The sequence below is a fragment of the Brassica oleracea genome, chromosome C4 (assembly GCF_000695525.1).
Source record: "Brassica oleracea var. oleracea cultivar TO1000 chromosome C4, BOL, whole genome shotgun sequence".
Classification (NCBI taxonomy): domain Eukaryota; kingdom Viridiplantae; phylum Streptophyta; class Magnoliopsida; order Brassicales; family Brassicaceae; genus Brassica; species Brassica oleracea.
The window spans coordinates 47,336,097-47,349,449 of NC_027751.1; the positions used below are offsets into that span (position 1 = coordinate 47,336,097).

The window sequence follows — 13,353 nt, forward strand, 5'->3', positions numbered from 1 at the left end:
AAAAAATATTGAGTTGCATTTCAAATAAAAAGGTAAAGATATTTAAAATATTCTAATTAAAATATGTAAAATTTAATATAATTTTAAGAAAATGGTCAAAATAAAAAAAATACACTTAAAATAATCATGATTTTTGTTAACTAGGCGGATCATTATTTATATGATATCGCACACGAAAGAAAAATTTCTGTTTTTAAAATTATCTAATTAACTCTATACTCATTTTTTTTATTTTTTTTATATGATATCACACATTCGTAAAAAAAAATAGATAGTTTAAGATGCAAAAAAAAAATTTACTTAATGAATATAATATGAACGAATATTACAAATACATCATTTAATAAAATAAATAATTAAAAACTGAAAATTCATACCAGCGCTTCAGGGTCTAGTTTAATTTATAATACAATGTTTCATGTGATACGACCATTAATTGTACATTTTGTTGCATGTGACATTCAGTTTAACTGCTGAAATGAAAAGGTGAGTAACAAATCATGCATTATGGTATGTGATAAGCATGCATCTTAAACTAAACAATCCTGGTAACATTGCCTTTGAATATAATGTGATACATATCTTATGAATAGTCTTTGAGTAATCCTGAACTTTTTTTTTTGTTGAAGTAATCCATGACTTTTAAGATGCATCATATATTGTAAGCGCCATGATGAACAACTATCATATACTGTAGATCTTTCTTTTCTTGGTTATAATAATTAAAATATCTGATGATGGAGCGAATAATAAATTTTGAACAGGTAAGAGTGTCAGGGTTGATGACAAATGCACCATACATGCTGAACGTAGACTGCGACATGTACGCGAATGAAGCAGATGTAGTGCGGCAAGCAATGTGTATATTTATGGAAGGATCTATGAATCCAAACCATTGTGCTTTTGTTCAGTTCCCTCAAAAATTCTATGATTCTAACAGCGATGAAATCGTCGTCTTACAATCAGTAAGATTTCTCGTATTGATACTTTTGATCAATTCGATGTGAATTTTAACTGGAAAGTAGTATGTGGGACGAGGTTTTGCGGGAATCCAAGGACCAGTTTATGCAGGGTCTGGATGTTTCCACACTAGAAGGGTCATGTACGGTCTTTCTGTAGACGATTTAGAAGAAGATAGAAATCTTTCTTCAGTTGCTATATAAATTTATAAATCACGTTCTCATAGATTTCAAAACGTCAGTAAGAGTATAAGAGTTTTTTTAAAGAAAAAATCATTCACAATAAAACTAACTTTCATGATTATCTTAAAATTTTCCGATTTTTTTCTAAACAGATTATCCCTGTTATATCGTTCGTTTGACAGACAATGCATATTATGTTCGTTATTCGGTTATTCCACCATTCTATCATTCATTCACGGCTCATGCTATGTTGTTATTTCACTAATTAAGGGAAGCTTTTGGCTGCGGAGAGATTAGAAAGAGATTTTGGGAAGTCTAAGGAGATGGTGAAATCGGTGGTCGATGCATTACAAAGAAAATCAAATCCCCAAGACACCCTTATAAACTCTTCAGAAGCGGCTCAAGCTGTGGGGCATTGTCATTACGAATACCAAACTAGCTGGGGCAAAACCGTAAATCCCTCTTTTTGTCTATAAAATAAATTAGTCTATAAAATCAAGCAATAGTAAGATTGCGTTCTTAAATCTTTTTTGGCAATATTTACATTTTCATAATTATTATTTTGTTACATAATCGTCCAGGTCGGCTGGTTATACGATTCAACGACGGAAGATGCACACACGAGTATTGGGATTCATTCATGAGGGTGGACTAGTTCATATATATCTCCGGAACCACCGGCGTTTCTTAGATGCATGCCGCCGGGAGGACCCGAAGCAATGCTTCAACAGCGGCGATGGGCGACGGATTTGCTTGAAATCCTTTTTACCAAACAAAATCCATTGAACGGAAGTTCTTGCAAGAAAATCAGATTCCGACAAAGCTTGGCTTATCTTTATATTTTCACATGGGGTCTGAGGTCAATTCCTGAGCTCTTTTATTGTCTCTTGCCTGCTTATTGTGTACTCCACGGTTCTGCCTTATTTCCCAAAGTAAATCTTTATCTCTATATGTATGTGTTGCTTTTAATGAAACTAATACTAAATGGTCTTATATATTTTTTTGTGGCTGTAGGGAGTTTGTATAGGTATAGTCGTCACACTTGTGGGAATGCACTGCCTCTACACTTTATGGGAATTTACGAGCCTTGGGTTTTCCGTACATTCATGGTATGCCTCCCAATCGTTTTGGAGAATTAAAACCACTGGTAGTTGGTTGTTTAGCATCCCTGATATCATACTTAAGCTTCTTGGAGTTTCCAATACCATCTTCATAGTCACTAAAAAGACCATTTCTAAGACAAGGTTAGAGTCCGGGGATAGACCATCTCAAAAAGAAGATGATGGTTCAAACCCAGATTCCAATAAATTTGAATTCGATGGTTCACTTTATTTTTTGCCCGGCACATTCATTCTGTTGGTGAATTTAACCGCTATAGCCGGTTTTTCAATGGGTCTACAACGGTCGAGTCGTAGCTATGGAGGAAGTGGTTCGAGCATGATAGATGCTTGTGGATGTATTTTGGTGGTTATATTGTTCCTTCCATTTCTAATTGGTTTGTTTGAGAAGGGAAAATATGGCATCCCACTTTCTACTCTTTCTAAAGCTGCCTTTTTAGCAGTTTTATTTGTTGTTTTCTCTGTAAGAAACTAATATATATATATATATTTATTTATTTGGGGCTGCTAGAAAAAGTGTGCTAAGTTTACCATGACAATAAATGCTATTTATGCAATTAATCGTTAGTTTCTTATTACTTGTGTATAGTAGAAACTCTACAAACTAATAATATTCGATAAATGAATGAACCCGATAAATTAATAAATTTTGGTACCGAGTTGGGCCGATTTAAAATATAACACAAATTAATAAAATAATAATATTTTTTTAAAAAAACTATGTACATATTTAATCTCAGATAAATCATAAATTATTATATAATATAAACAAAACATTATATTTTTTATTAACGATAAAATTATCTCTATATTTATTAATACTTCAATATGCTTTGATAATATTAAGTAAACTAAAAGATACCTATTAAATTCTATGAAAGATATATTATATAACCTAATAATATAATAAACAAATATAATAGTCGAGTTTTAAAAATTTATCAAATATATCTACAGAAAAATCAACTATTTGTCTTATTTTATAATAAAGAATCTCTTGTAAATTAATATAAATTAATCCAATACCATAGTAACATTATTAATATATAGAGTTTTCAATATATATATATGGCTTTTTCAGCTGGAGCCTAAGAGCAAAATGATCTCCCAATCTAACTACATTAAAAAGTTCTACAAATTGATATTTTTAAATTAATAAACAATAAATTAATGATTTTTTTTATCCCGAATTGAGTCGAATTCAAAATATAATATAATTTGATAAGATAACAAGATAATAAAATTTAATTTTTAAATAAATAAATAATCCCATTAATATCATGAATTAATAATTATTTTATTTAAAATATATATTAAAAATAAAAGAAATTACTTAATTCTATTATCTTCAAAGTGAAATTTATCTCTAATGTTTTGTTATTACTCTATTACATTTGATGTAATCTGTATTTAAAATACATCTTCATACTATAATGAATATCTTAATACATATAAATAAATAATTTAATAATGAAGAAAGATAAAAACCAAACTTATAAAGCTTATAACCAATATATAAAATTTTTAAAACATACATTGTGTTACTTTAAATAAAAATAATTAAAAATATATATCAAAGAAATTTTTAGCTGATAACTTACAAATTAATAAACTACCACTGGTACAACAGTATTAAATTATATAAAGTAAACAAACACAAAGGTACCAGAATCCTAATATTACTAATTTATATTTTTACAGTAATGTGAAACCATTTAAAGCGCTGAACTAAAAATTGAAAAAATTATTATGACAAACATCTAGATACATAGAATTTAAAATATACTCCCTCCTTTTCGTTTAAATTATCGTTTTAAATATGTGCAAACACATTAAGAAAATATTAAATTTTATGTATTTTCTAAATAAAAACATCATTACTTATAAATCTAATCACATTTCAATCAATATAAAAATACACTAGAGATAAAAAAAATATTATTTAGCTTTCAAATACACTAAAATTAAAATATTAAAACACTGCTTATCAAATGTTAAAACATATTGATTTAGTAAATTAGATTTTGTAAAAAAGAAATTTACGCTTTTAAAGCGTAGGATAAAATCTAATTTTAATTAAATTACGATCAGATCAATCATATTTTAATTGATAAACGTGATATTTAAACGATCATTGACATCTATATCAATTTTTGGATGAATGAAATGAAACCCATGATGTTAACTACATAACATCATTAAGTTGAGGATGTGAATAACATATACTTTATGTAGCTAAATATATTGTATGATTAGTCATATGATGGTCAATCTTCTCTATTAAAAGAGAAGTACTATTTTAATCTACCATAAAAATTCATAATAGGTCAATTTCATCAATTACATAATATGACATAATAATCAATAAGAATATTAATAGTAAATTAATTTTAACTATAAATTTGAATTTTATTTATAAAAAAATCTGTTGAGAAAAATATAACAAAATTCTACTAATTTTTTTGAATATTTTTAATTAAATAATGCATTAATTAATTTTGTAATTAATAATATAATATTAATTAATATTAATTAAATTTTATTATAAAACAAATAATTCTATGCTATTTTCTTATAAATTTATAATTATAGTTTGTATTATATTAAATAGAAGTATTATAAAAATAAAATATGACAAAATTATATTAAATTGGTAAATTAACCTATTTAATTTTTTAAATGCTTCATTTGAATAAATTATCATTTACTATTAAACGGGTTAAAATTTGCTAACTACGTAATATTTTTATACCAAAATAAAGTTTATTAACATATGTTGAAATTTTATTTCTACAGCTATATATTTTCAAAATCATATGTTGAAGAAGATTCTTAATTTGATTATATCAAATTATATATTAATTGTACTAGACTCAAAAATGTAATAACAATTAATAAAAGAAGTAAAATATATAAAAAAATCACTATTTATTAAGAAGGCAATAAATAACATAAACAATAAGATTTAATAGTTATACAATACATAACACTAAAATATAAATCATATATTCAAAAACATTATGATAATATCAAAGTTTATAAAATGAAAAAAATATCCATACATTGTGCAGGTTAAACTCTAGTATACTTTATAACACAAATAGACATTTTACGTGTTTTTATTACATGAAAAAGCAGATTGTGCTACTGACACATTTTTTGTTGGTTGAAGACTTCTTTGTCCTTTCAAAAACAAAACCAGATGTGGGCATTTGAGTAAAAGACCATATTGTTATGGTTAATTTAGTTAGTGGGTTTGAATTTCGAAAATGACAAGTTATGATTGGTGCACGCTTGAAGAAATGTGATTTGTTTAATAAAATGATTTTGTGCCTATAAAAAAATAATATTTGTTCCCATTTCCGTTTCTCACTCCTAAACCTAATTTTTCCATTTCTTTCATTCTTCCTGGGCAAGAACACGAGGAGAAACACGACGGAGATAATGACTGCCCACAGAAACTAAAGCGGTGGATCTAGGATAAATCGACAATAACGGCGAGGCGGAAGCGACCATGGAAAACGAAAGCCGACGGTTAGTGTTTCATTAATGAATCTCAGTGACTTTGGTTCTTGGTATTTTTAGAGATTTACTTCCTTCTGTGACATTTACTTCCTAGTGTTTTGTACTGTAATTCATTGTTGTGCGATGTTATTTTCAGCATGGTGGATCCAGGAGAGATGTTGAGCATATAGCATATTTGAAGTCGTCCAAGTATGTTAGGGATCTCGTGGAGCATGTTGTGTGTGGAGACTATAGAATGGGGCATGTTGGCTGTGGAGACTAAATCCATGTGTACACCATTGTAACGATATCCTTGTGTACACTATTGAAACAATATCCATGTGTACACCAATATAATGATATTTACATGTACACAAAAATGTAAACCTTCCAACATATAGCAGTACTGACTACTCCATTGCAAATCTATTTATTATTTTTTATTTGAATACTTTCTACATTGAGAACCATTTAAAACAATATTATAAACTGGATCACATATTTCATTGACGGGGTGGATGAATATTGTTTAAATCAATCATCTATATAGTGAGTGAAATAAGTGTACACAAGATCATGTGTACATATGGACATTAGATAGAGTGTGTACAAATGGACAATAGAGAGAGTGTGTATATATGTACACAAGACGAAGAGGGGGATGAGACGAAGTGAGAAGTTGGTGGGCTAATGTATGCATGTTAGGTGTAAACCTAATCGAATTGTGTAAATATGATAATTGAATTGTGTAAATATTGTATGCTTGTTGCAAAAATGATATATGCTTGTTGCAAAATGTGGAAGTTGGTGGGTTAATGTATGCTTGTTGCAAAATGATAATCGAATTGTGTAAATATGATGTTTATTTGGCTAAAACATGTGTATATTGCTGTTTTGTGTACATGCGTACAATAGCGCATAGTTGTCCGCGTGGACAGCTAGTAGCATTATAGAGCAAAATGTACTGGCCACTGATTTTGGGAATTAAAATTCGTGGAAAAGTGTATAGGTGGATTAAAATCCTTGTGTGCTATGTTTGACTTGTATTGGTTCTTGAATTTATACGACTTGTCAGGTGGATTCAAATCCGTGTGCGCTATGTTTGACACGCTAACGTGTACACGCATACAAAGAAGCAAAAATGTACATGTTACTCTTTTGGGAAACTCAAATCCGTAGTAAAGTGTAAATCTGTGGCTACTGATTTTGGTTTTTGAATGTATACGACTTGTAGGTGAAACCTGATTGAAGTGTGGTTGTGCATGCTATGTATGTCATGGTAATGTGTACATGCGTACAAAGAAGCATGATTGTACACATGGACAACCTGAGATTCGTTTACACAGTGTACACAGTCGGATTGTACACATACTATTTTGATTGTACAATATCAATCAATGTTAGTGCTGAAAAGACCACATTTGATATAAGCTTGAATTCACAAGATTTATAACACAAGATACTTTGAGACTTAAAGATTGATTCAACAAACTATCCTAACTCGCAAAACAGAACTCTCAAAGACAATACATTGAAAACAAAAGCTTTTTGATTGATGATTGGAAGATTAATGAGAAATACAAAGTTCTTAGCTTTTATAGGCTATTAGAACTGTCATCTAATAGTCTAGATTGACAAAACAGAGGAAATGATTATTTAGAAGTAAAGAATCATCTCAGGTGGATGTGCTTTCCGGGAGGGGTCTTGGCTGGTAGTTTCAGCTACTTGGGCCCTGCATAGGATGTCTTCATAAACATTGGACGGTAAGCTCTTTTGTGCCATCCAGTCACGCTCTAACATCTCTCTTATGCGAGCCACTACATCAACATAGTAACACATATCAAAAACTCCATTGAAGCAGTCAATTTGGAGCTAAAGGTACAAACTTTGAGATTAAAAGGAAGTGCCTTGAGCATGGTATTCATAACCCTTTCCACGGAAGTTGTTGGCGATGATGGTTGTAGCATGAGACTTGGTTTGAGAATGGGTGGTGAGGTTGAATAGATGAGTGATTCTTCGATGAGTGTAATAGAAATTGGAACTTTTTGCCAGCGGGTTCGAACTGTGTAGTGAGCCAAGTTTTCAATTATGAGATTTGGAAGATGCAATCTGAAGAAAAAAAAAGTAAACAAGAACAAGAGAGATGATGATTTTGCTTAATAATTTTGGTCGTAGATGATGAAAGAACATGAATTAATCTAATGGCTATGAATATTGGTAGATATAAGTCTAATCAAGATCTGGGAAAATAAATCTTGACCGTCGAAATTGGAGACATATCAATGATTGTGGTGAAAGTCCGCCACTTATCTATTTTATAAGGGAACTAGACTTTTATGATTGAACTAACAGATAACTGATTTAGTTAAGAATGAAGAGAATAGTTATAGAAAGTGCGTGTAGAAGAATGTAACTTATAGTGTAATAAATAAGATAAAATGTGTCCGAGAGTGAAAATATTTTCTATACTTTAGGTAGCTAGAAAATAATGAAAAACCATTACGTGATTTTTTTCTCCTTTTTTTTGCGACGACCACTCATCCATGACTTTAGCCTTATCACACTACACGCAAGAGAAAACGGAGTAAAAAGACACAGTAGTCCATTTTTGTTTAATCGTGGCTACAATTTCTCTTGTCACTCGTTTTTTGTTAACAAAAAATCTACTCAATATCTTATCACCAGTCCTTTTTTTATTATAATATATATGTATACTCCGTTTCATAACACTATACACATTATGAGTACAAGCTTTGGTAGACGTAAAACTATTTAGAAAGCTCACAAGAAAGCTCCTCCCATGGCGGATTCTAGCTCTTCGCTCCCTTCTCTTTTCGAAAAGATCTCATACAAAAGATATTTTCTGAGAGCTGTTGATCTCACGATGCTCGGGCTTCTCTTTTCTCTTCTCTTGTACCGGATTCTACATATGAGCCAAAACGACAACGTTTGGGTCGTAGCTTTCTTGTGTGAATCTTTTTTCACTTTCATATGGCTGCTTATTACTTGCATAAAATGGACCCCTGCTGAGCATAAACCGTATCCGGATCGACTTGATGAAAGGTATCATAGTATATATATGCACACAAAAAGCATATATGCTTATCAATTTTTGTATAAAGATCTAGGCCTCTAGGTAGCTGCTACCATGTTCTAATTAAGTCTATTTTTATGAACTAACTATTGATTTCAGGGTTCATGAGCTTCCATCGGTAGATATGTTTGTAACCACGGCGGATCCGGTTCGGGAGCCGCCGATTCTTGTCGTGAACACTGTGCTTTCACTGCTAGCTGTGAATTATCCGGCGAATAAATTAGCATGTTATGTTTCAGACGATGGATGTTCACCTTTCACTTACTTCTCTCTCAAGGAAGCTTCTAACTTCGCCAAGATTTGGGTTCCTTTCTGCAAAAAATATAACGTTAGAGTTAGAGCTCCTTTTAGATATTTCTTGAACTCTCTCGACGCAAAAGAGGATTCAGAATTCAGTAGGGATTGGGAAATGACGAAGGTCAGTATTTGATTATATTTTTAGGTCTATGAGTTTGTTTCTACGTTTACAACAAATTAATTATATCATGTTACTTTAAAGTAAAACACAAGACCTTCCCTTTTTTTTTCTAATTATCAAACATTAAAACTGCAAGCAGATGGAAAGTTTACAAATTCCTTAAATGATGGTTAAAAAAAAGAAGAAATCAATCTTTATAGAAAATAGAAGAAAAAGAAAAATTAATTAGTCAACAAGAAACATAATGTTCAAAAAAAACAAGAGAAACAAGTTTTCCGAGAAATTGCTCTTAGCTTTCCTGTTATTAATAAATCTACAAAATCTGATATTCTTATTCTTTCTAATTTATGTAATGATATGATATTCAAGAGGGAGTACGAGAAGTTAAGCGGGAAAGTGGAAGATGCCACCAGAGATTGGGACGCTGACGATGATTTTGAAGCTTTCTCAAACACAAAACCAAATGATCATTCAACTATAGTTAAGGTATTTCAACAATTATATTATAAAAGAGTTAGTTATAAAAATATTAGTTACCGTCACATATATAAAATCTGAAGGTGGTATGGGAGAACAAAGGAGGTGTGGGAGATGAAAAAGAGGTCCCTCATTTTGTCTACGTTTCAAGAGAGAAAAGGCCAAACTATTTACATCATTACAAAGCTGGAGCCATGAACTTTCTGGTAAGTGATTTCTCACATATCTCTCTTTTTTTCATTTAGTGTACTTTTTGGTACCTAATTGTGTTAGAGTCCCGTGCCACCATTACAATATTGGCTGAGATACGAGATCAAACATTTGACCTCATTATTTTAATTTTGCTATAACATGCTTGCAAAATAAATCATGAGCGTTGATATATATAATATGTATATATATATATATATTTATATTTAAGGGAAGGTAATATATAAAATGACTATAAGAATCACATGATCGAGTCGTACTTCAGGACTATGAATCTCACCCAGAAACATTCTAGTCAAGTTACAAAAAAAAAAAACATTCTAGTCACAAAAAAAGTAAGAGAACGAGATGATCTTCTTCCCTACCCCTATATATTATTTGATCGGTGTCATTAATTTTATACTATTAAAATAAATTAAACAATCACATCGACCATACGAAAATTTTTTTTATAAATTAATAAAACTATTACAAATTCTGCATTAAAAATTTTGTGCTCAAAAGCTTTAATTTTTTTTATAACAAAATACAGATAGTCATAAATTATATTTGTAGGAAGTCTCATTTAATAGATATTCAGATTATATATATATATATATATTAATATATTAATATCATTAAAATTAAAATATATATCATATAAAACAACATGAGTAGTTAAATTTCAAAAATTGCATTGAAAAAGTAGTGAAAATTTCATATTTTAATTTTACAATATATATTGAAATTTAAAACCAATTATAAATTATTAAACTATTAAAATTTATATATTAATTTTTTTGTTAATTACTTTAAAACTATTAAAGTAATTTAAATTTTTTGTTATAAAATAAAAATTATCACAAAACCCATATGAATAAGAAACCTAATTTAATAGATAAATATATTAAAATACAATAAATACCTGTTGATTTCTTTTAAATTTAATTAGATATCATATACAATAGATAAAAGTCATTGTTTGGATTTATTTACATAAATAACAGCAGCGATTGTTTGATTAAGGTGCTCTCACCAATTTAATTCTATACATAATTTAATTATATACATAATATTTATCAGTTTCTCAATTATTTGATATATATATAATAATTATTCAAGGCACGGATCTTAATCTAGGTATAATATATTTTTTGAGTGAGATAATTGGGCCCAACTATTATTATTTTTTTTGAATAAACATTCAATTTATTGGAGGTGACATTTTAAAATTAATAATTGTTGAAGTGAAAAGGTAACCATGTATTATGTACAATTAATAATCATGTAATAACCAAATTATAATCATGGTGGTCTTGCCTTTGAAATTTATATTTAAACATCATATCGTATATATGAATGCCATACAAACTACATTAGATCAATAAAATTCGAATGGAAGTCTATATAGTTTAATTTTTTTGAAGCATCAGTTTTTGCAACTATTAATGATTGTAGTTCTTAATTAGTTTTATTTGTTTGTTATAATAATTAAAAATGTAATGATCGCAAGATGAATTTGAACAGGTCCGAGTGTCAGGGCTGATGACAAACGCACCATACATGTTAAACGTAGACTGTGACATGTTTGTGAATGAAGCAGATGTGGTGCGACAAGCAATGTGTATATTTTTGCAAAAATCAAAGAATTCAATAAATCATTGTGCTTTTGTTCAATACCCTCAAGATTTCTATGATTCTAACTGCGAGGAACTCGTCGTCTTACAATCAGTGCGGTTTCTCATCCTTACTTTTATTTGTTTATTTATAGTATCCATATATATAATTCATTAATTTTTTCAATCAATGCTTAATCGGTCTTTGGTTGCTACTATTTTGTTTGTTTTCTTGTGGAAATTAGCATTTGTCACGAGGATTTGCGGGAATCCAAGGATCAATTTACTCAGGGTCGGGATGTTTCCAAACTAGAAGAGTTATGTACGGTCTCTCAGTAGACGATTTAGAAGAAAATGGGAGTCCTTCTTCGGTTAATGCAAGTAAGTACTATTGGCAAAAACCATAAGATCGCTCAAACTAGGTCTGGGACTTTTATCCGAGATCCGGATTCGATCCGAGATTTGATCCGGATCCGATCCGAAAATCCGGATATCCGGAGGGGCTGAATCCAGATATCCGGAAGGGCTGAATCCGGATCCGGATAGTAAAATGTTGGATCCGTCAAAGCCGGATCCGGAGTCCGGATATCCGGATCCGTAAGTTTTATTAATAAATATTTCAAAAATAGTAATATCTATATATAAAAATTAATTTTATTTAATATATTTTCATTTTTATAATAATATATATAAATTTTATGTAAATTTTGTAATGTTATACATAGAAATAATTAAAAACATTATATATGTTTTTATTTTTAAATTATTGTTAATATTTTATATATATTAATATTATTTTTTATTTATATTAAGGATCCAAATCCGGATTCAGATATCCGCCGGATATTACAATTTTAACAAAGATATCCGACACCCGGATATCCGAGAACCCCGGATCCGGATAAGGATAGTAAAATTATGGATCCGCCGGATAATGATCCGGATCCGGATACCTTAAAATTGCCCGGATATCCGATCCGTCTCAGGTCTAGCTCAAACCAATGGCACGGTTTTTTATGAATTTTTTTTTGTTTTTTTTGTCTGAAAAAAAAATTTAAAAACGAATCAATCGCAGACCGCCACGTGCGAGTGGAGCCCGTGAACAGTGCAAGAAACACTCCAAAATCGATTCTTATTCATAACTTATGTGACCGATTCTTATGGTTTTTGTGGAGTCCACGCAATAAATTTTTTTTGGAACCTCACTAAGGTTCCCAAGTGGCCTAAGAGCATAATTATCCCTTGATCCTTAAAGGGGGTTTTTAGTGATTATTTAATATTTTAACTCTAGTTAAGTGGGGTTAAGAATTGTCGTTAAGAAACTCTCATTTTAAGCGATCCAATGGGAGTTTCTTAATTAGGGGTTCTTAAATTTTTTTTTAAAAGATAAAATTTATTTATTAAACAAACATATTAAAAGATAACATTTAAAACATAGATTTAAAAAAAAAACATAAAAATAAAGAGTAGTACATTAATCGAGAATATTTTGAAAGAAACATTTCAAACTCAGTTGTTGTCTCCACCACGTCCAAATTTACGCCACAAATGTTCAACCAAATCAGCTTTGAGCTGTTGATGCATTTGTCTATCACGAATTCTAGTTCGAACACCCATCATATTGGCGATATTTGAAGGTATATCTGTAGAATACGTGAGATCGACATGTGAAGTTCCGGTGTCTTCTCCTGGTTGGAACTCTGACACATCAAAATGAGTGTATCCATCTCGTTCGTCTTCTACTATCATATTATGGAGTATGATACATGCTCTCATAATCCTCCCAATTTTGGCT

The 13,353-nt window shown here is 30.0% G+C and overlaps 1 protein-coding gene and 1 pseudogene across 1 annotated transcript in view; both read left to right on the forward strand.

Moving 5' to 3' along the window:
- The window catches only part of LOC106341674, a 6,451-nt pseudogene extending 3,694 nt beyond the window's left edge, over nt 1-2,757 (forward strand).
- Nucleotides 2,758-8,484: 5,727 nt separating this feature from the next.
- Nucleotides 8,485-13,353, forward strand: part of LOC106341672 (cellulose synthase-like protein B3) — a 9,722-nt gene continuing 4,853 nt past the window's right edge. The window contains exons 1-6 of the mRNA XM_013780378.1: nt 8,485-8,827; nt 8,958-9,276; nt 9,646-9,762; nt 9,837-9,959; nt 11,470-11,673; nt 11,804-11,939. Coding sequence (XP_013635832.1) covers nt 8,565-8,827; nt 8,958-9,276; nt 9,646-9,762; nt 9,837-9,959; nt 11,470-11,673; nt 11,804-11,939 — 1,162 coding nt within the window. The 5' untranslated portion in view covers nt 8,485-8,564. The remainder of the gene's footprint in view (nt 8,828-8,957; nt 9,277-9,645; nt 9,763-9,836; nt 9,960-11,469; nt 11,674-11,803; nt 11,940-13,353) is intronic.